Raw genomic sequence first — 20,229 nt, 5'->3', positions numbered from 1 at the left:
GTCCTACTCTGTCACCCAGGCTGGAGTGCAGTGGCATGATCTCAGCTCACTGCAGCCTCTGCCTCCTGGGTTCAAGTGATTCTCCTATCTCAGCATCCTGAGTAGCTGGGATTACAGGCGTGCGCCACCGTGCCCAGACAATTTTTTTAATTTTTTTTTTTTTTGTTTTTGAGACGGAGTCTCGCTCTGTCGCCCAGGCTGGAGTGCAGTGGCCGGATCTGAGCTCACTGCAAGCTCTGCCTCCCGGGTTTATGCCATTCTCCTGCCCCAGCCTCCCGAGTAGCTGAGACTACAGGCGCCCACCACCTCGCCCAGCTAGTTTTTTTGTATTTTTTAGTAGACACGGGGTTTCACCAGGTTAGCCAGGATGGTCTCGATCTCCTGACCTCGTGATCCACCCGACTTGGCCTCCCAAAGTGCTGGGATTACAGGCTTGAGCCACCGCGCCTGGCAATTTTTTTAATTTTTAGTAGAGATGGGGTTCTGCCACGTTGGGCAGGCTGGTCTTGAACTCCTGACCTCAGGTGATCCCCCTGCCTTGGCCTCCTAAAATGCTAGGCTTACAGGCATGAGACGCCACACCCAGCCCCATTTTTCTTCTTTTTTTTTTTTTTTTTGAGACAGAGTCTGGCTCTGTTGCCCAGGCTGGAGTGCAGTGACATGATCTCGGCTCACTGCAAGCTCCGCCTCCCGGGTTCACGCCATTCTCCCGCCTCAGCCTCCCGAGTAGCTGGGACTACAGGTGCCCACCACCATGCCTGGCTAATTTTTTGTATTTTTAGTAGAGATGGAGTTTCACCGTGTTAGCCAGGATGGTCTCGATCTTCTGACCTCATGATCTACCCACCTCAGCCTCCCAAAGTGCTGGGATTACAGGTGTGAGCCACTGTGCCCGGCCCCCGTTTTTCTTCTTGATGCTCACATTGTTCATCCTTGGCCAGTGGGAACCACTTCATTTTTTTGTTGTTATTTTTTAGATTTTTATTACGGAAAATTTTATATGCAAAAGTAAAATAGTACAATGCTCCCTCATATAGCCATCACCAGTTTTAACAACAGTCAGTTGCTGGCCAAACTTGTTTAATGTGCACCCCCACACAGTTTTTTTTTTTTTTTTTTTTGAGATGGAGTCTCACACTGTGGCCCAGGCGTGTGCAGTGGCACAATCTCGGCTCACTGCAACCTCCGCCTCCCAGGTTCAAGCGATTCTTCTGCCTCAGCCTCCCGAGTAGCTGGGAGTACAGGCGCCCACCACCTCACCTGGCTAATTTTTTTGTGTTTTTAGTAGAGACAGTGTTTCACTGTGTTGGCCAAGCTGGTCTCGAACTCCTGACCTCATGATCTGCCCGCCTTGGCCTCCCAAAGTGCTGGGATTACAGGTGTGAGCCACTGGGCTCGCTCCCCCCCCCCACACTTTATTATCCCTCCCTACCCCTAGGTTATTTTAAAATTAAGTTCTGGACCGGGTGCGGTGGCTCACGCCTGTAATCCCAGCACTTTGGGAGGCCGAGGCAGGCGGATCATGAGGTCAGGAGATTGATCCTGGCTAACACAGTGAAACCCCATCTCTACTAAAAATACAAAAAATTAGCTGAGCGTGGTGGCACATGCCTGTAGTCCCAGCTCCTCGAGAGACTGAGGCAGGAGAATCACTTGAACCCGGGAGTCAGAGGTTGCAGTGAGCAAAGATCATGCCATTGCACTCCAGCCTGGGCGACAGAGCAAGACTCCGTCTCAAAAAAAAAAAAAAGAAATTCTGGACATCATACTTCATTTGCAAATATTGCAGGATACATCCCTGAAAGAGATAGGAATTCTTAAAAATAATTAGAACCATTACAAAAAATAATTTTTTTTTTTTTTTTTTTTGAGACAGAGTCTTGAACTATCACAGGGGCTGGTGTGCAGTGGCACAATCTTGGCTTTCTGCAACCTCCGCCTCCCGGGTTCAAGCGATTCTCCTGCCTCAGCCTCCTGAGTGGCTAGGATTACAGGCGCCTGCCACCATGCCCAACTAATTTTTTGTATTTTTAGTAGAGATGGGGGTTTCACTATGTTGGCCAGGCTGGTCTTGAACTCCTGACTTCGTGATCCGCCTGCCTTGGCCTCCCAAAGTGTTGGGATTACAGGCGTGAGCCACTGCACCTGGCAGTAATTTCTTAATACAATAATTAGTGTTACACATCCATGATGGTCACACGCAAACACACACTCTACCTGCTTGAATTGGAAGTCAAATAAGATGATTGATCAATAGTTATTGGATGATTGATAAAGCCATTAGTTGATATGTCACTTGAATCTCATTTAACTTATAGGATCCCCCTCCACCTGTTTTTATTTTTCTTTGCACAATTTTTTTGTTGTTGTAGAAATTGACTCATTTCTTCTGAAGGATTGTTCACATTCTCTACTTTGCTATTCTGTCCTGTGGTGTTTAAAATGTTCCCTTCACCCCACCCCCCCTCCAAAAAAAAAACCCCAAAATGGTTCTGTTATCCTCTGTAGTTCTTGTAAGTGAGTAGTTAGATGTAGATCAGTGCTGTTCAATAGAGATAAAATGTGATCCACATGTGTAATTTTCGATTTTCTTTTTTTTTTTTTTTTGTGACGGAATCTTGCTTTGTTGCCCAGGCTGGAGTGCAGTGGCATGATCTCAGCTCACTGCAACCTCCGCCTCCCGGGTTCACGCCATTCTCTTGCCTCAGCCTCCCGAGTAGCTGGGAGGGACTACAGGTGCCCACCACCACGCCCGGCTAATTTTTTTTGTGTGTGTTTTTAGTAGAGACAGGGGTTTCACCTTGTTAGCCAGGATGGTCTCAACCTCCTGACCTCGTGATCCACCCACGTTGGTCTCCCAAAGTGCTGGGATTACAGGCATGAGCCACAGCGCCCAGCCAATTATCGATTTTCTAGTAGCCACATTTTAAAAATAAAAAGACAAAGGTGAAATTAATTTTAATATTATATTATGTTTAGCCTGGTATCCTCAGGAGTATCATTTCAATGTGTGAACTATATAAAAATTATTGATGAGATATTTGATGATCCTTTTTTGTACTGTCTGCAAAATCTACTATGTATTTTACACTTATAGCACGTCTCAATTCAGATGCTAAAATTTCCTCAGAAATACTTGATCTGTATTTAGATTTCCTAAAATTTACAATTGAAAAAGGAGACCCACATACCCAAGTTGTTCCAAATATACATCAAAGTTTTCCAGTAACTGAATTGAATATCAGGTTTTCAGTTTAAATGAACTAAAGTTTCATAAAATTAAGATTTTATCTCCTCAGTTGCACTAGCCAAATATCACATGCTAAGTAGCCACATGTGACTACTGGCAACCAGATTGGACAGCACAGAGGCTTGGTTAGATTCAAATTTTGGGGTTCGCTTGTTTGTTGTAGCTACGACTCCACAGGTGGTGGTGGTACTTCCATCAGAAGGTACATAATGTCCATTAGTGGCTCTTTCAGTATGGTTTGCAGCCATGCTTATTATTGCATAGATCCATTAATTAGTCAGGGGTTGCAAAATGGTGACCTTAGTCTATCATTTCTGTGTTTACTAGCTGGAATACTATAGATATTTCCTCTCATCATTTATTTGGTTATTCTGAGATACAGTTTGTATAGGAAAGGCAGGATATATATGCTTGATTTCCCCCCCCTTATCAGTTTATAAAATAAGGAATTGCTTCCTTGGCTTTCTCAAGATTTGTCCACTGAGTTATCATATCATTATGAATTTAAATATATTTCGTGTCTTTCAGTCTGTTTTGGTTATTATCCTTCTTGGTGCTCAGGTTGTCCCATCTTTGGCCAATGGTAACTCATTCAGTTTGGCTTCTGAATTATTTCAACACAACCCTGGTAGTCTTTGATATCTCCCTTACTTTCCAATATGTCCAGGCTCATCCTCCCTATTTTCCACCCAGACCTGGAATCAGCTATTTCTCCAGGAAGCTCTGACTTCCTTTAGTGGGAAATGCTATTATTTAGCAACTACCATCTGGATGTTGGAGTGTTCATGATTGCTGGGTTTGTTAGTGCTTCCAGAACTTTTCAATAGACTGGGCTATTAAATGTGTTGTTTTTTTATTATTATTTTGATGGAAAAATGCATCATGAATTCATATTGATACTTTGAATTGAAATTGTAATTTTTAGTTTAACATCATTGATTTTATTTTTGAGTCTCCCAGTTGTTGTTGCTGAAAATCTCAGTTCCTAGCAACACTAACATAATAACACATTTACTTTATCCTACTATGTATATAATAGTTTGAAAAATCACAATAAGATATTATTAGTAAAAGGGCCGGGTGCAGTGGCTCACGCCTATAATCTCAGCACTTTGGGAGGCCAAGGTGGGCAGATCACAAGGTCAGGAGATCGAGACCATCCTGGCTAATATGGTGAAACGCCATCTCTACTAAAAATACAAAAAATTATCGGGGCGTGGTGGCGGGCGCCTGTAGTCCTAGCTACTCAGGAGGCTGAAGCAGGAGAATGGTGTGAACCTGGGAGGTGGAGGTTGCAGTGAGCTGAGATCGTGCCGCTGCACTCCAGCCTGGGCCACAGAACAAGACTCCATCTCAAAAAAACAAAAAAGATTTTATTAGTAACAATTTGATTATTGAATGTAATTTTAAATAGTTTAAGATTTTCTGAGATTCTTTTTATTATTAAGCTAAGGAAAGCCTCATTGAGCATGTATAGTCATGTTCCTATGTTTTAAAGTAATTTGAAAGGATTATCTGAGTGTTTAACCAGCTTAATATATAGTTAGGTTTCTTTGTTTTAGTTTGTTTTTCATTTTTAGGGGTTACTCTTTTTAGCATTTTGATTTTTTTTCCAGCTTTAATTTCGAAATGTTTCAAACCTATGAAAAACTTGAAAGACTAGAACAGTGAACACTCATATGCCTTTCACCTTAGATTCACCAGTGAATATTTTACCACATTTGCTTTTTCTCTCATCTTTCCCCTCCTTCCCTTTTGCCTCCCATTACATGCAGTTGTTTTGTTTTTGCTGAACCTTTTAAAGGAAGTGTGGCCATGATACTTCAGCCCTAAATACTTCAGCATGCTAAGAGCAAGGGATTGTCCTACCTAACCATAATTTCATATTATACCTAAGAAAATGAATAATTAGGTTTCTTAATATTTAATCCTCAACCCATATTTAAATTTCCCTAGATGTTCTAAAAGTGTCTTTTGTAGTTTTTTTTTTCTTTTTGGAACTAGTATCCAATCAAAATTTATGAATTTCTTTTATTTATTATGTCTCTTTAGTTTCTTTTAATATGGAGCTATCCCTTTACCTTTTATTCATGGCATTGAATTTTTTTTGTTATTTTTTTTATTTTTATTTTTATTTTTTTTTTGAGATGGAGTCTTGCTCTGTCGCCCAGGCTGGAGTGCAGTGGCATGATCTCGGCTCACTGCAAGCTCCGCCTCCTGGGTTCACGCCATTCTCCTGCCTCAGCCTCCCGAGTAGCTGGGACTACAGGCGCCCACCACCACGCCTGGCTAATTTTTTTGTATTTTTAGTAGAGACGGGGTTTCACAGTGTTAGCCAGAATGGTCTCGATCTCCAGACTTTGTGATCTGCCCGCCTCAGCCTCCCAAAGTGCTGGGATTACAGGCGTGAGCCACCATGCCCGGCCGGCATTAATCTTTTAAAGAGTCTATGAGAGTTTTTGTGGAAAATGTCCCACATTATGAATATGTTCTTTTTTTTTTTTACAATATTATTTAACCTGTTCTTCCAACCCTTGTATCTCCTGTAAATTGGAAATTTCATCCAGTCTGGAGGCTCAATGGATTCATGTTAAGTACTTTTTGGCAAGAACATTTCATTAGTGAACTTTATGTGGCATCCCTCCAGGAGGTACATCATGTCAGGATGTGCCCACTATTAGTGATACTGAGTTTGATCCCTCAGTTAAAGTGTCAGTTGCTAGGTTTTTCAACGCTAAATGTACACTTTTGCCTTTGTCATTAATTAGTAATCTTTAGAGTGATGCTTTGGCATTTTGAAAAATTTTTTACCCAGTGGTTTTCACATTTTGATTTAATTTTGTTTTAATAGTTATATATAACATCTTTATGTGTTTCTAAAACCAAAAATATAAAACAAGGTACATGAAGAGAATTCTTGCTTCCATTCCTGTCCCTTTCACCTCTCTTTCTCGATAGATAACCCTTTAATTAGTTTTTGGATTATTCTTTTTGTTGTTGTTATATGTTTAAAATACAAATATATTTGTATTCCCTCTACCTTCACTTAAATAAAAGATAGCATACACTATTGTGTAGCTTTCATATTTTACTTAAAAACCTATCCTGGGGCTGGACACGGTGGCCCATGCCGGTAATCCCAAGCACTTTGGGAGGCCGAGGCGGGCGGATCACGAGGTCAGGAGGTTGAGACCATCCTGGCTAACACGGTGAAACCCTGTCTCTACTAAAAATACAAAAAAAATTAGCCAGGTGTGGTGGCGGGCGCCTGTGGTCCCAGCTGCTTGGGAGGCTGAGGCAGGAGAGTGGTGTGAACCTGGGAGGCGGAGCTTGCAGTGAGCTGAGATTGTGCCACTGCACTCCAGCCTGGGCAACAGAGTGAGACTCTGTCTCAAAAAAAAAAAAAAAAAAAAAAAAAAAAAACCTATCCTGGAGACCACTCCAAAGTAGTGTATAGAGTTCTTCATAAGGGCTTTTTAAAATGTACATACGTTTATGTCTTTCTTATTCTTGAAATCATTCACTGGTACCTCACCTTTCTCAGGATAAAGTCTAAACCTTATAAGGCCCTTTGTAATCTGGCTTTTACTTGTCTATCTAGCATCTTCTCTTTCTGTGCCCTCCCCCAACACACTTGTACACATGCATCAATGCACACGCATGCACATACACACACAATTGCTGCTACTGCCATATTGTTTTGTTTTGTTTTTAAGACAAGGTCTCACACTGTTATCCAGGTTGGAGTGCAGTGGCACCATCATGGTTCACTGTAGTCTCGATCTCCTGGGCCCAAGCAGTTCTCTCACCTTAGCCTCCCAAGGAGCTGGGACCACAGGCATGTGCCACCATGTCTGGCTAATTTTTTTTATTTTTGTAGAGACGGAGTCTCCCTGTTTTGCCCAGGCTGGTCTCAAATTCCTATTCTCAAGCGATTTTCCTGACAGCCTCCCAAAATGCTGGGATTAAAGGTGTGAGCCACCATTCCTGGCTTAATTTCTCTTTTGAATTCTTTTCAATTCGATGAATGGACCATGAGCATCCTCCCCTGGCTATTTTTTGTAATGCTCCCAACTGCATAGAAGTCTGTTCCTGGCCGGGCATGGTGGCTCACACCTGTAATCCCAGCACTTAGGGAGGCTGAGATGGGTGGATCAGTTGAGCTCAGGAATTTGAGACCAACCTGGGCAACATGGCGAAACTCTGTCTCTACAAAAAATACAAAAGTTAGCCAGGCATGGTGGTGTGTGTCTGTAGTCCCAGCTACTTGGGAGGATCACTTGAGCCTGGGAGGTAGAGCTTGCAGTGACCAGAGATCATGCCATTGCACTCCAGCCTGGGTAATAGAGCGAGACTCTGTCTCCAAAAAAAAAAAAAAAAGGTGTATTCCTTTTCTCTGTCTTCACTTGTTCATCCTGTAGTCCTTAGCTTAAACATATTCCTGGAAGCCTACCTTAATTTTTATCACCCGATGAGGTAACCAACCAGAACGCCTCAATGCAGGTCACATATTTCTTATTCTATACACTAGTGGGATCCCTCCCTCTACTTATTATACTTACTTATACCCAAAATACCCTAGGCTCACTAAACATAATAGTACTAACATTCACCACTCAAGAACTATCAATCTCCTGATCTTTGAGTTAGGAGTCTCAGTCTTCCTGAGTCTGAGTTAGGTGTCTTTCTTGTGAACTGATTCAACATTGCCTGCTTATCATTGTTTTCACATTCATCCTACAGTATTCTGGTTGTTTACTTATGTGCATTCCTCTGTTAGACCCCTGAGCTCTGTGAGCACAGAAACCAGGGCTCATAGGACAGGATGGCCCCAGTGCCTGGCACTTGGTAGGCAATCAGTAAATATTTATTGACTGAAAGTGGCAGAAAGGCACAAGCCCAGACATGCATTGCAATATCCATAAGAACTAAAACTAAACTCAAATGGAATTTGCTCAAATGTAGTGATCTAAGCAGAAAACGTGAATTGCCTTACTTATTGTGGAGCTGTAAGTGGAGTCCAGAGCAGCTAGTGTGGGAGCCTCCAGGTCACCCTGGGGTGGTACTGGCTCATGGCTTGGGCTGAGAGCCAGAGCGGGGCACCACCAACTGCTCCTCCTGAGAGACAAAGAGGTCGGCAGGGCCTGGGGAAAGGGCTAGAGATTAGAAAGCAGCCTCAGCCTATAATTTCCAGAGATGGTGGGAATGGTTACTATGGGTAGGATCTGATGGAAGGAACCAAGCTGGAGAAGAAGAACCTGCCCTCCATATAGGAGCAGGCACCCAGGCCACACTCAGTCATCTCTCGGTGGGGGCCTGGGCACAGGGGCCAGGCCCTTCTTGATGTTGCTGGGCCTGGGGCTTACAGGATGCCCAGGCTGAGGAAGAGATCAAGCAAGAGATGAACACACTGCAGCAGAAGCTGAATGAGCAGCAGAGTGTGCTTCAGCGTATTGCTGCCCCCAACATGAAGGCCATGGAAAAGCTGGAAAGTGTCCGAGACAAGTTCCAGGAGACCTCAGATGGTAAGATTTACCCTTCTACTTGGGCCTATGATAAGGACAAGAGGCTAAAGGTATGCCACGGGCCTGCTGTACATCACAGCAGTTCCTGTTCTGACATGCTTTCTTACTTAAAACTCCCAAGAGCCCTAAACGGTAGGGGTTATTACACCTGCTTTATAGAACAGAAAATTGCTGAGGTTCCCAGAGGGTAAATGACCTGTTCAAGGTCACATAGCTGGTTGCTGGTAGAACACAGGGAGGAATCCATATTTGTGTGGCTGCAGGCCCCTCTTTCTTACTCTGCATTGTTTCCAGTGGCCAGTCCACTGGATACAGATCCTTCTGGGACCCTCCTCAGGCATTCCTCTCTCTCTCGGTGGGATGTCCCTGCTCTGGATTGTCATTTGCAGGTCCTTCTTGCCAGGGCACTGAGGGGGGTCACCTGTCTTTCTTTCTGGCAGAGTTTGAAGCAGCCCGAAAGCGAGCAAAGAAGGCCAAGCAGGCATTCGAACAGATCAAGAAGGAGCGCTTTGACCGCTTCAATGCTTGTTTTGAATCTGTGGCTACCAACATTGATGAGATCTATAAAGCCCTGTCCCGCAATAGCAGTGCCCAGGTAGGCTGGAGCCCCTTACCCAACCAGCTGCTACCATCCTCAGTTATCTTTCCCTCTAGGCTTCCTGTCCCTATCTCTATCCAGACTCAGATACAGATCCTGACCCATCTGCCTTCCCCTAGGCATTCCTGGGCCCTGAGAACCCTGAAGAGCCCTACTTGGATGGCATCAACTACAACTGTGTGGCTCCTGGGAAACGCTTCCGGCCTATGGATAACTTATCAGGCGGGGAGAAGACAGTGGCGGCTCTGGCCCTGCTCTTTGCCATCCACAGGTAAGGCTGATCCCCTAGGTCAGTTGACGAAGACTGAACTAAGGCCACCAGAGGCTCTGGGGCCCAAGGATACGCAGAGATCTGCAAAGGTGAAGATGGTTTGGTGGAATCTGGATTGCATCCCTGTTTCACTATCTACTGCAGCGTATCTGGCTTTGGTTTTTCTGGACCTGTCTTCCCCATCCACCCTCATCTGCCTAGCATGCCCTCACCAGCCTCTGCATGTATTCAGTCCCACCTCCAGACTTTTGCTCACAAGGTTGCTGGCTAATAATCCCTTTCCATGTAAATCTAGGTTGATCATCACCTTTCACCCCTTCACCCTTTCTCATTCTCCTCCCCTTCCTTTAGGAAGCCCTACTTGATCACTGTGTCATACCCTGACCTTCCCCTCCTGAATGCCAGTACTTGAGTCTGACTCCTGCAGCTTATATTGCTTGATTGTACAGCATCAATTTCTTGAGTGCTGCTCTGTACCAGACCCTGCGGAGGGATTAGGGACACAGATGTATCAGACAGGGTCTCCGGCCTCGAGGAGCTCACAGTCTGGTACAAGCCAGACGCATAAACAGACATGTGCTAAGTGTTGTAACTGGGTGAGCATGGGTGCGATGGATACACAGAGGAGGTACACTTAACCCAGTCTGTGGGGAGGGTGTGGGTAAGCCAGGGAAGACTTTTAAGGACAGGTGCCACTTGAGCAGGAGATGTAAAGGATGAGTAGAAGTTTGCCAGGGAGACCAGCAGGCATTCTAGGCTGAGAATGCAGCATGTGCAGAGGCAAGGAGGCATGACAGAGCATGCTGTGATGGCGTGTGTTTGGAATGGGGTGGACCTCTAGGTAGCTCGATCATTACGACTAAAACCTTGGACAGCTTTAGCTCCCCAGCCAGCCTGGAAGCTCCTGAGGGGACCATGTCTTCTTGTGATTCTGTAGGAACCTGGAACACAGGGCTGAGTGCAGAGGGGAGGGCTTTGTTGATGTGTTGGCTTGTAGGGGCTCAGGCAGCTTTGAGACCTGGGTGTTTTAGTCTCTGAAGAAGTGGAGTGGGAAGCTGGCCTGTTTGATGGGTCCTGGGGCTGTCCCACCCCGCCTTGCCACCCCCTCCCCACCTCAGTGTCAGCTCACCTACTGGTTCCCTCCCAGCTACAAGCCAGCCCCCTTCTTCGTCCTGGATGAGATCGATGCTGCCTTGGATAACACCAACATTGGCAAGGTGGGTGCAAAGAAAGTGGGGCCTGGGAGGGATGCCCTCAGGTCGGGGCTGGGTTTCAGGGAGCAACTCCTGAGTGTGCCCTAGCCGTTCCTGCTGCCTGCTCTCTGTGCCTGGGAGGCTGGGCCCAGAGTCATCCATGCTGTCGTAGTCAGTAGTCTCCTTCTCTCAACCTCTCTTTTCCCCACCTTCCTCTCCCTACCCTACCTCTTCTGCCTTCTGGTTGTGGCTGGAAAATACAGGGGACTGTTAAGGTTTGAGCCTTGCTAAGTGCCTGGCGGCCTTTCCCACAGGTGGCAAATTACATCAAGGAGCAGTCGACTTGCAACTTCCAGGCCATCGTCATCTCTCTCAAGGAGGAGTTCTACACCAAGGCCGAGAGCCTCATTGGAGTCTATCCTGAGGTAGGGCGGGCCTGGCTCAGGAGCCAGCCCTACTCCCTGCCTGATTTCCCAGGGCAGGAAAGGAAGGCTGCAGAGGAGGGGAAAGGAGGTGGGGGAGCATAGGGAATCAGGTCCTGAATGGCCAGTTGGGCTTGTTGGAGCCCTGCCTCTGGAGGCTTACCCAGCCCAGCCAGGCAGGGCCATTGCATTTGGGGACAGGTGAAAAGGTAGGCAGAGGCAACCAGACAGTGGAGAAAGGAGGAGAGTACAGAAGTAGGCAGGGAGAGAAGGCACATGGGACTGAGCATATCCTCACACCCAGAGAGAACCATTGACTGGGCTTTGGGCAGGTATGTAGGGAAGAGGGTTTGAGGCCCCTGATCCTGGGGCACTAGACCCCTCTTAATTCTCTCCTTACAATTTTATTTTTCTTTTTCTCCCTCCTCCTTCAGCAAGGGGACTGTGTGATCAGCAAAGTCCTGACCTTCGACCTCACCAAGTACCCAGATGCCAACCCCAACCCCAATGAGCAGTAGCAGTAGTTCTGCCCTCCCACCCTGTCTGGATCCCTAAGCTGTCCCTCTCCCAATCTCTGGATATCTGACTCCCAACCTTCCCCCTACATCCTGGCCCTTTTTGGTGTAGTCATGGGATTTAGGCACTGCTAATCAAGCATGAAGAGGAACAGAGGTGATGTTAGGTCTGGAGCAAAAATTCCTGAATGACAGGGAGTACTCTGGCCTCTGGAAGGAGGTGCTGAGCTGAACAGGGCCATCTGTTCATCACACACACCCCCTTCCTCCCCCTCATCACCCATAATCGTGGGCCCCTTGGGCCTCTTGCCCACTGTGTGTGTGGGTATGTATGTGTGTATGTATGTATCCGCATGTGTGCATGTGAGTATGTTTGCAAAATAATAAAGGATATTGGAGACCTGTTTTAGAAGGAGCCTAGGCTGAATTTGATTCCAAGAGAGCTTAGGATGACAGCACCCCTGAGCTGGGCAAAGGTACTCAGGACCTCATAGGAGTCTTAGGCAGTTACCTGAAACTGCCTTCATTCACTCATTTGTGTATTCATACATTTATGTATTCATCAGACACATACCGAACACCCTCTATTTGCCAGGCTCTGTGCTTATAATACAGAGTTGAATCAGACATGATCTCTACCCTCCTAGTAAGGAGATACAATGGGTTCATGAATGACTATAGTTAGCTGAATGTCATATGTACTTTGAATTTGAAAAGAGGGTGATCCCCTCTAGGCTTCCTGGAGGTCACATTTAAGCTAGACCTTGACAAATTGGTAGGATTTGGTCAGGCACTAGGAGCAGAGCATGAGCTCGGGACAGACAGTTATGGGTTCTGGTCCCACTTTTTATCACTTACTAGTTGTTTGACCTTGGGCAAGTCATTTGACCTTCTGTGCCTCAGTTTCCTCAACTGTAAAATGGGGCTAACAATATTACCTACCTCATAGGATTTAATGATGTCAAGCTCCTCACTGGAGGCCTTATCCCTTCGTGGAGCCCACTAGGTGCCGACCCCTCAGAATATAACCCTCATGCCTGGACCCCTGAGAGCTTCTGATCCCAGCTATTAGGGACAGAAGAAGCCTCCAAATCTGGAAGGTGCTGAATGCCCTGCTGACTGGGAAAGTTTCAGGGCACTGATGGGGTCTACCTGGTAAGTGGAGGGCCTGAGGAAACCTGTAGCTTCAATCATGTATGGTAACCGGGTGCCTGAGCCCCAATCTGGATTGTGAGGAAATAGGGGAGAGGTAGCCTGGGCCACATCCCAGCCTAACACGTGTGAGGTTCATTTTAGGAACTAACCTCATTAGCTATAAGGATCATGCAGAGGCAGCAAAGCCGGGTGTGATGAGCTCAGCCTTTACTCATTCACATACACCATCACACTTCACTTCTGATCTGTGTATTGCTTTTTTGCTTTTTAAAAGTTAAGTCCATTTTAATTACCCAAATAATGCATGAATTCATTCTCCTTTTGAGAAATTAGATTGTTAAAGATAGTCTCATTCAGCTATCAACCACTCCCCCTCTTGATCTTTTCCCTCTTAGTGGCTGTTGTTTGTTGTACTTCCATTTAGACTTTGTTTTAATGCTTGTACGTACATAATATGAACTTATTGGAAATATTGTGTGTTTAATGCAAATGGTATATTGAATTGTTTAGCAATTTGTTTTCTTGCTTAACGATGTTTTTGAGATCTGTGCATGTTACTTAATGTAGCTCAATACATCTCCTGTAATTGCAGTATAGATTGCCATCATATGATTACCGCATTTTACTTACGCATTTCTCTTGTTATGGACATTAAGACTGTTTTCAGGTTTTGCTATTACAAAATACTACACGGGAGCATCCCTATGCCTGTGTGAAAGTGTATGTGTGAAAGTTTACCTAGGGTTGATTCCTAGAAGTGGAATTGCAAAGTCATAGGATATTTATATATTGGTTTTTAATAATACTTCCAAATTGCCCTCCTGTACTATTTACTTAGTATTTTTCTTGAGGTTGATCTGAGGTCTAACATTGTTATCCTATATCATTTTCATCCCAAGTAGTGATATCTGTGAAATCACAGGTTTGATGTGTGCTAATTATGTATTTTTCTAATACATATTAAAAGACATAACTATCAAAACAAAATAAATTTGTCTGTTTTCAACCAAAGAAGTCACGTACCACTGGTGGTACTGTGTGCCATAATTTGGCAAATGCTGGCCTTTATGGAAGAGTCACAATTCGGGGGTCAGACCTGGTTCAAATTCTAGCTGTAGAAACTTGGGCAAGTTACTTCACCTCTGAGCCTAAGTTTCCACATCTGTAAAAAGAGATAATAAACACCTACCTTGCAGTAGTGAAGCAAAGAGAAAATTAAATATATATGAAGCAATTTGACTGGCATCTAGATCATTCACAGCCCTTTAAACGTCACCTTTGCTATTCTCCCCACTTTACAGATAAGGAAACTGAGGCCCAAAAAGATTTGAACCCAGGTCTTCCAAGTCATTCAAGTGCTTTCTCCACTGTACAGGTGGTTATCAACCTTGACTGCACATCAGAATCATTTGTAAAGCTTTTTCTTTTTCCTTTTTAAAAAGTAAAGCAATATATACACAAGTAAAAAATAAAATAGTACAGAAGGGCTTATAATGAGAAGCAGCAGTTCCCTGCTTGCACCCCCACATCCAAAGGATGTGGAACTCTTTAAAAATAAATTGCTCTGGTTCCGCCTCTGGACATCTGATTCAGTAGGCGTGGATAATAACCCAGATAACCCCTACCTCACAGGATAAAAAGTATTACATGAGCTGCCTTAGGCTAAGGCCCTGGCACACACGTGCTACAAAGGAGCTTTGGGGACTTAAGTCCTGAGGATCCAGGAGGTAAGGTGACTTGTCCAAGATTACACTGGTTTAGTGGCAGAGCCTAGACTTCCACTTGGATCTATTTAGTGCTTGCCCCCTGCTCTCTCCTATTGTGCCCCACCACCTCCAGGCATCACAGTGCAACCCTTGTCAGTGAAGGCTGTGCTCGTGGGAGGCCAGGCACCACAGTGTTTCCAAGAGCAGGCTGGATCTGAGTAGATTCTCTAGGGCTTGTTGGAGGAACTAGTTTCACTCCCTTATACTGTGGACGCAGTAGCCTTGCTCTAGGGAGTTGAGTACTCCACAACAGTGTCTAAGTTTAATTGGGCACTTCCCTCTGGAAATCACAGTGTTGTGCACCAGGAACACAAAGATGAGTCAAATCTTGATCCTGCCTTTGAGGAGCTCACTGTCTAGTTGGGGAAACAATTTGTAAAACAGCCATTAACCATACAGTGTGATCAACACTGTGACAGGAGCACAGGAGAAACATCTAGCTTATGTGACGATTCAGAGAAGGCATCCTCTAGTCTAGGTGGTGACACCTGAACTGAGTCTTAGGGGCTGGTAGGAATTAGCCAGTTGAGGAAGTATAAGGAATTTCCAGATATCGGAAACAGTATGCATGAAGGCAAGAAACAGCAAAACAAATACTGAAGCATGAAGATTCCTGGGGTGGGGGAAAAGGTAGAGAGGAACCAGATTGGAAGAGGGTCGTAAATGCATGGCTACAGAATTCAGATTTGTCTTGTAGGACTGTGTGGTTCCCAAACTGGCTATATACCACAAACAGGTGGGGCATTCTGGGCCCCAACCTCTAAAAGTTCGGTAAGTCTGGGGTGAGGATTTGGAATCCTGAATGCTTATAAAGGTTGCCACATGACTAGGGTACAGCTAGATTTGGAAAGCATAGCTTGAAGGCAGTGAGGGAGCCATGAAATGGTTTTTAATAGGGGGACTCCAGATCAGATGTGAACTTAACCTGTTTCTGGCTGGCTAGCCAAGCAGCATGGAAAACAGATTAGGTTAGATGTTCATGCTGTATGTGCCCGTACTGTAGTTTCCCTGTTAATAAGCTTACACTACTATATTTGCTCATTTTGTCTCTGAATAAGCTTTAGGCACCACAAGGGTGGGCCTGGAGATATTTTGCTTACCAGTATAGCCCCTGCAAAAAGCACAGTGCCTGACACAAAACAGGCACCCAGTAAAGTTCTTGAATGAATGAATGCATGAGTGAATCCATTTGTGAGAGAGCGAATGGAGACGGGGGGATTAGTTAGGAACCTGGAAAAAGACCAGGAGGCCTTCACTAGGGCAAAGGCCAGTGGGAATAGATTGGAGGTGTTAAGGTGTGAACTATTAAGGGAAGATGATAAACTGAACTTAATGACTGATTATTGGATGTGGAGGGTGACTGAGAGGATAGAATGAGTACCCATGAATAGCTAGGATTCCTACCCTATCCCAGTCATCTCTTTCCTTATCCATCTCTGAAACAGAATCTCCTTACATCCTCCTCAGCAATTGGAATTCCTCAAGTTAGACAGACATTCTGTGTGCTGTGTGGTCTCTCACTGCCCCCCCCACCACACCCCTCCACAAGCCATTGATTCATTCATCCAGTTCAATAAATCTTGGCTAAGCACCTCCAGTGTACAGTAAGGCTCTTCCAAGCCAGGACTCTGACTCCCTCTTTCCTACCTCAAGAGATGTTTTTGAGGGCTTTCCCAGGTAAGAGACACATCCCTTATACAATAATTTATAGTAAAATACCCAGAATGTCAGACCTGTAAGGGAAGACCGCCCAAACCCCTTCTGAGGTCCTCAGAGGGGAATTAACTTCCTAAGGTCCCACTGCTAGGAAGTGTCAGAGCCAGAAATGGAACCTAGGTTTCCTTTCTATGTCATCTCTAGAGTCTTGATCTTGATATACCCCATTGTAGATCAGGACAGACAGAGGTGGTCAGGGAGAAGGTGGGACTTAGGTTGAACCTTGAAGGTCGATATATTGGACAGGTCAAACAAGATGCTTGCCAATTACACTGCCCCCTTCTGGAAACGCTTAGCAAACCTGCCATGCTTGCAGTCCCTTCTAAGGGGTTTCTTTAGCATAAGTTGCCATGCTCTGTACCATGTGACCTCACAATCCTGGCCACAGATAGCTAGATGTGGATAGTGTCTGATTCAAGGGCAACCAATCTATGCTGGCCAGCGGCCTATTAGCTGGACTGGCATAAGGACTCCACCTTACAGGGATGGCATGTATCAAATGGCAAACGCATGAAAGAACCAGATCTTTCAGGGAGGCAGAATGTGAGATAGTCAGAAGAAGTGAACAGTTAATTAGAATTTAATGAGGCATTAGTGGTGGATGAGGGGTGGCCAGAAACTAAACAGCAAAAGCAAAGAGAAAACTACAGAAACCATAAGTAAGCAGAGGTCATGAGACATTTGTATAATGAGATCACGGGGCCACAGGGTAGCAGAAGCCATGAAGCAGCAAGGCAACAATGGGCTAAAAGGACGCAGAAGCCATGAAGCAATAGGAGCCACAAGGAACAAAAACCATGAGACAAAACTGACTATGAGATCCACAAAGCAGCAGAAGGCTTGAAGAGATAAGATCATGAGACAGTAGAAGCGATGAGACTGCAAGAACCATAAGGCAGCCAGAACCATGTGGCAACATGGCAACGGGAATGGAAGAGGCAGCAGGAGCTACAATGCAGAAAAGCCATGGATTAATAGGAACTGAAGCCCCGGGAGCCATGAAGCTTCAGGACCTATGAGGCAGAAAAAGCCATGGGCTAGCATCGAGGGGGGCAGAAAGAAGTTAGTCAGTACCAGTAGGAGGAGTATAAATACAGCCAGAAAGGAGTTGAGTCACCAATTTGGGAAGCACTAGAGAAGGGAGCAACAGATGCCTGCAGCTGAGGGGGTGACAAGATAAGCCAGGCTCTAGAGCTGCTTTGGATCATGAACCATTTTCAAGTTTCTGTTCTTCCATGAGGCTGCCTGTGTAGCTGTCGTCTTCCTTATTTCCCTGTGAATGCTTTAATAAATCCCCATCACTAACCTGAATGTGTCTTTGTTCCTTGGAATCTAAAAGAGGTTAACACTGTGGTGTGCAGTTTAGATGGGTGGAAAGCAGGGCAGGAGGTCTTCCTGGTGGGTTTGAAGCAAGACACAGAGGTGGGAATTCACTCATCCTTTCCTGCCTCACTGGCCCGGGCACGGGCACCTTTCATTCACTTGGCTTATTTTTATCATTCATTCATCCACTCATTTATTCATTCACTTATATATGCACTAACTCACAACTTGACTCACTTATTCATTCATGCATTAATGTAAGCATTTACCAGTTCATTTGCTTTTTCCTGTATTCACTCATGCATCATTTTTCCATCCATTTGTTCAGCAGGATATGTTGAATTCCTGTCATGTGTCAGGCCCCGTGCTAGGTTCTGGGAATAAGATATACATGCCCTCCAGGAATTCTTGGATTAACTGGGAACTCAGATAAGTAAGCAGTTAAGTGCACTAAGTGTGGAAGATGATATAATGGAAGTCTAGGTGAGGCAAAGTGAGCATATAAGTAGTATTAGATGGTTCTCCCTGGAGTGGGAAAGCCTTTATAGAGGATGGGACACTTGAATTGAGTCTTGAAAGAGGAATTAGTGCTTACCACATGGAAAGGGAGTAAAAAACATTCCAAGCAGAGGAACTGCCTAAGCACAGTTAAGAGTGTGAAAGTGCATGGATTTCAGGGGGGAACGGGGCATCACCCCATGCAGTGGGAGAAGTGGTGGAATCCAAGCAGTCAAGCTTTGCTTTGAGCTATGGGAAGCTGTGGAAGGGTTTGAATCAAGGGAGTGACCGGGCCAGATTGGTATTTAGGAGGACCACTCTGGTAGCTGGGGTGAAAGAAGGTTGGGGGCATGAAACACTGACCTAAAGAATGTACTTCAGGCTGGGCGTGGTGGCTCACGCCTGTAATCCCAACACTTTGGAAGGCCACGGTGGGAGGATCACCTGAGGTCAGGAGTTTGAGACCAGTCTGGCCAACATACCGAAACCCCATCTCGACTAAAAATACAAAAATCAGGCCAAGCACGGTGGCTCATGCCTCTAATCCCAGCACTTTGGGAGGCTGAGGCGGGCGGATCATCTAACGTCTGGAGTTCAAGACCAGCCTGGCCAACATGGTGAAACCCCATCTCTACTAAAAATACAAAAATTAGCGAGGCATGGTGGCAGGTGCCTGTAATCCCAGCTACTTGGGAGGCTGAGGCAGGAGAATCACTTGAACCCGAGAGGCAGAGCTTCCAGTGAGCCAAGATTGCGCCATTGCACTCCAGCCTGAGGGACAAGAGTGAGACTTCGTCTCAAAAAAACAAAAAAATTAGCCGGGTGTGGTGGCATGCGCCTGTAATCCTAGCTACTCGGGAGGCTGAGGTGGGAGAATTGCTTGAACCCAGCACTCCAGCCTGGGCAACAGAGTAAGTCTAAAAAAAAAAAAAAATGGTATTTGCAAAAAGTACATTTGCCAAGTGCGGTGGCTCACCCCTATAATCCCAGCACTTGGGAGGCCAGGGCGGGTGAATCACCTGAGGTCAGGAGTTCGAGACCAGCCTGGTCAACATGGTGAAACTCTGTCTCTACTAAAAATACAAAAATTAGCCAGGCGTGGTACCACATGCCTGTAATCCCAGCTACTAGGGAGACTGAGGCAGGAGACTTGCTTGAGCTCAGGGTGCAGAGGTTGCCGTGAGCCAAGATCGCGCCACTGCACTCCAGCCTGGGCGACAGAGCTCAGAAAAAAAAAAAAGAAAAAAGTACATTTAAGTGTCATAATCAGAGGCATAAATGAAGACTCGTAGGAACCCCCAAGGGGAGAGAGAGTTCTACCAGGGGACAAGGAAGACTTTTGGAGGAGGTGGAATTTGAGCTGAGCCTTAAAAGGGAGGATTCCAACTGGTGGAGATAAGGAAGAAAGGCTTTCCAGGCCTGGGAGACATAAAAATAAGAAGGTGGGAATAAATATTCCCTGTTTGGGCTAACAAATACTCCATTTTGACTAAAGCAAAGAGGCTTCACCTAAGGGAGAAGCAGGAAGAGAGACTGCAAGGTTTCCCAAACTTTATTATATTCTGCCACAGTAGGTCTGGAGGGATAAGGGAATTTGGGGGGAGGAGGGTTGTGGGCAGGAGTGTCCTTTTTAAAATTTTTTTCTCGTTTTAAAATAGAAGTAATCCATGTACCTTATTTAGAAAACTCAAATCAGTAAAGTCAAATCACTACAGACGGACTCGTGAAAAGCAAAAGTCTACTGCCCCACACATCCCCACCCCCACTCTCACTTTTCGCAACCACTTTTAGTTATTCTGATTTTTATCTCCATACCTCCATAATATGTGGGCATTTAAAAAATCATTACTTTCAGACATTACCCGTTGATGTCCTGCTATGAGAGATGAGGATTTCTTTTTTTTTTTTTATTTGTGTGTGTGTGTGTGTGTGTGTGTGTGTGTGTGTGTGTGTGTTTGAGACAAGAGTTTCACTCTTGCTGCCCAGGCTGGAGTGCA

General features: G+C 45.3%; 1 protein-coding gene across 1 annotated transcript in view; it reads left to right on the top strand.

Moving 5' to 3' along the window:
- SMC1A (structural maintenance of chromosomes 1A) overlaps nt 1-17,716 on the top strand; it is a 50,810-nt gene extending 33,094 nt beyond the window's left edge. The window contains exons 20-25 of the mRNA XM_010364524.1: nt 8,619-8,775; nt 9,216-9,370; nt 9,493-9,644; nt 10,792-10,861; nt 11,152-11,262; nt 11,694-17,716. Of these exons, the coding sequence (XP_010362826.1) occupies nt 8,619-8,775; nt 9,216-9,370; nt 9,493-9,644; nt 10,792-10,861; nt 11,152-11,262; nt 11,694-11,777 (729 nt within the window). The 3' untranslated portion in view covers nt 11,778-17,716. The remainder of the gene's footprint in view (nt 1-8,618; nt 8,776-9,215; nt 9,371-9,492; nt 9,645-10,791; nt 10,862-11,151; nt 11,263-11,693) is intronic.
- Nucleotides 17,717-20,229: the final 2,513 nt, after the last annotated feature.

The sequence above is a fragment of the Rhinopithecus roxellana genome, chromosome 7 (assembly GCF_007565055.1).
Source record: "Rhinopithecus roxellana isolate Shanxi Qingling chromosome 7, ASM756505v1, whole genome shotgun sequence".
NCBI lineage: Eukaryota > Metazoa > Chordata > Mammalia > Primates > Cercopithecidae > Rhinopithecus > Rhinopithecus roxellana.
This window is presented reverse-complemented; position numbering and strand designations above follow the sequence as displayed.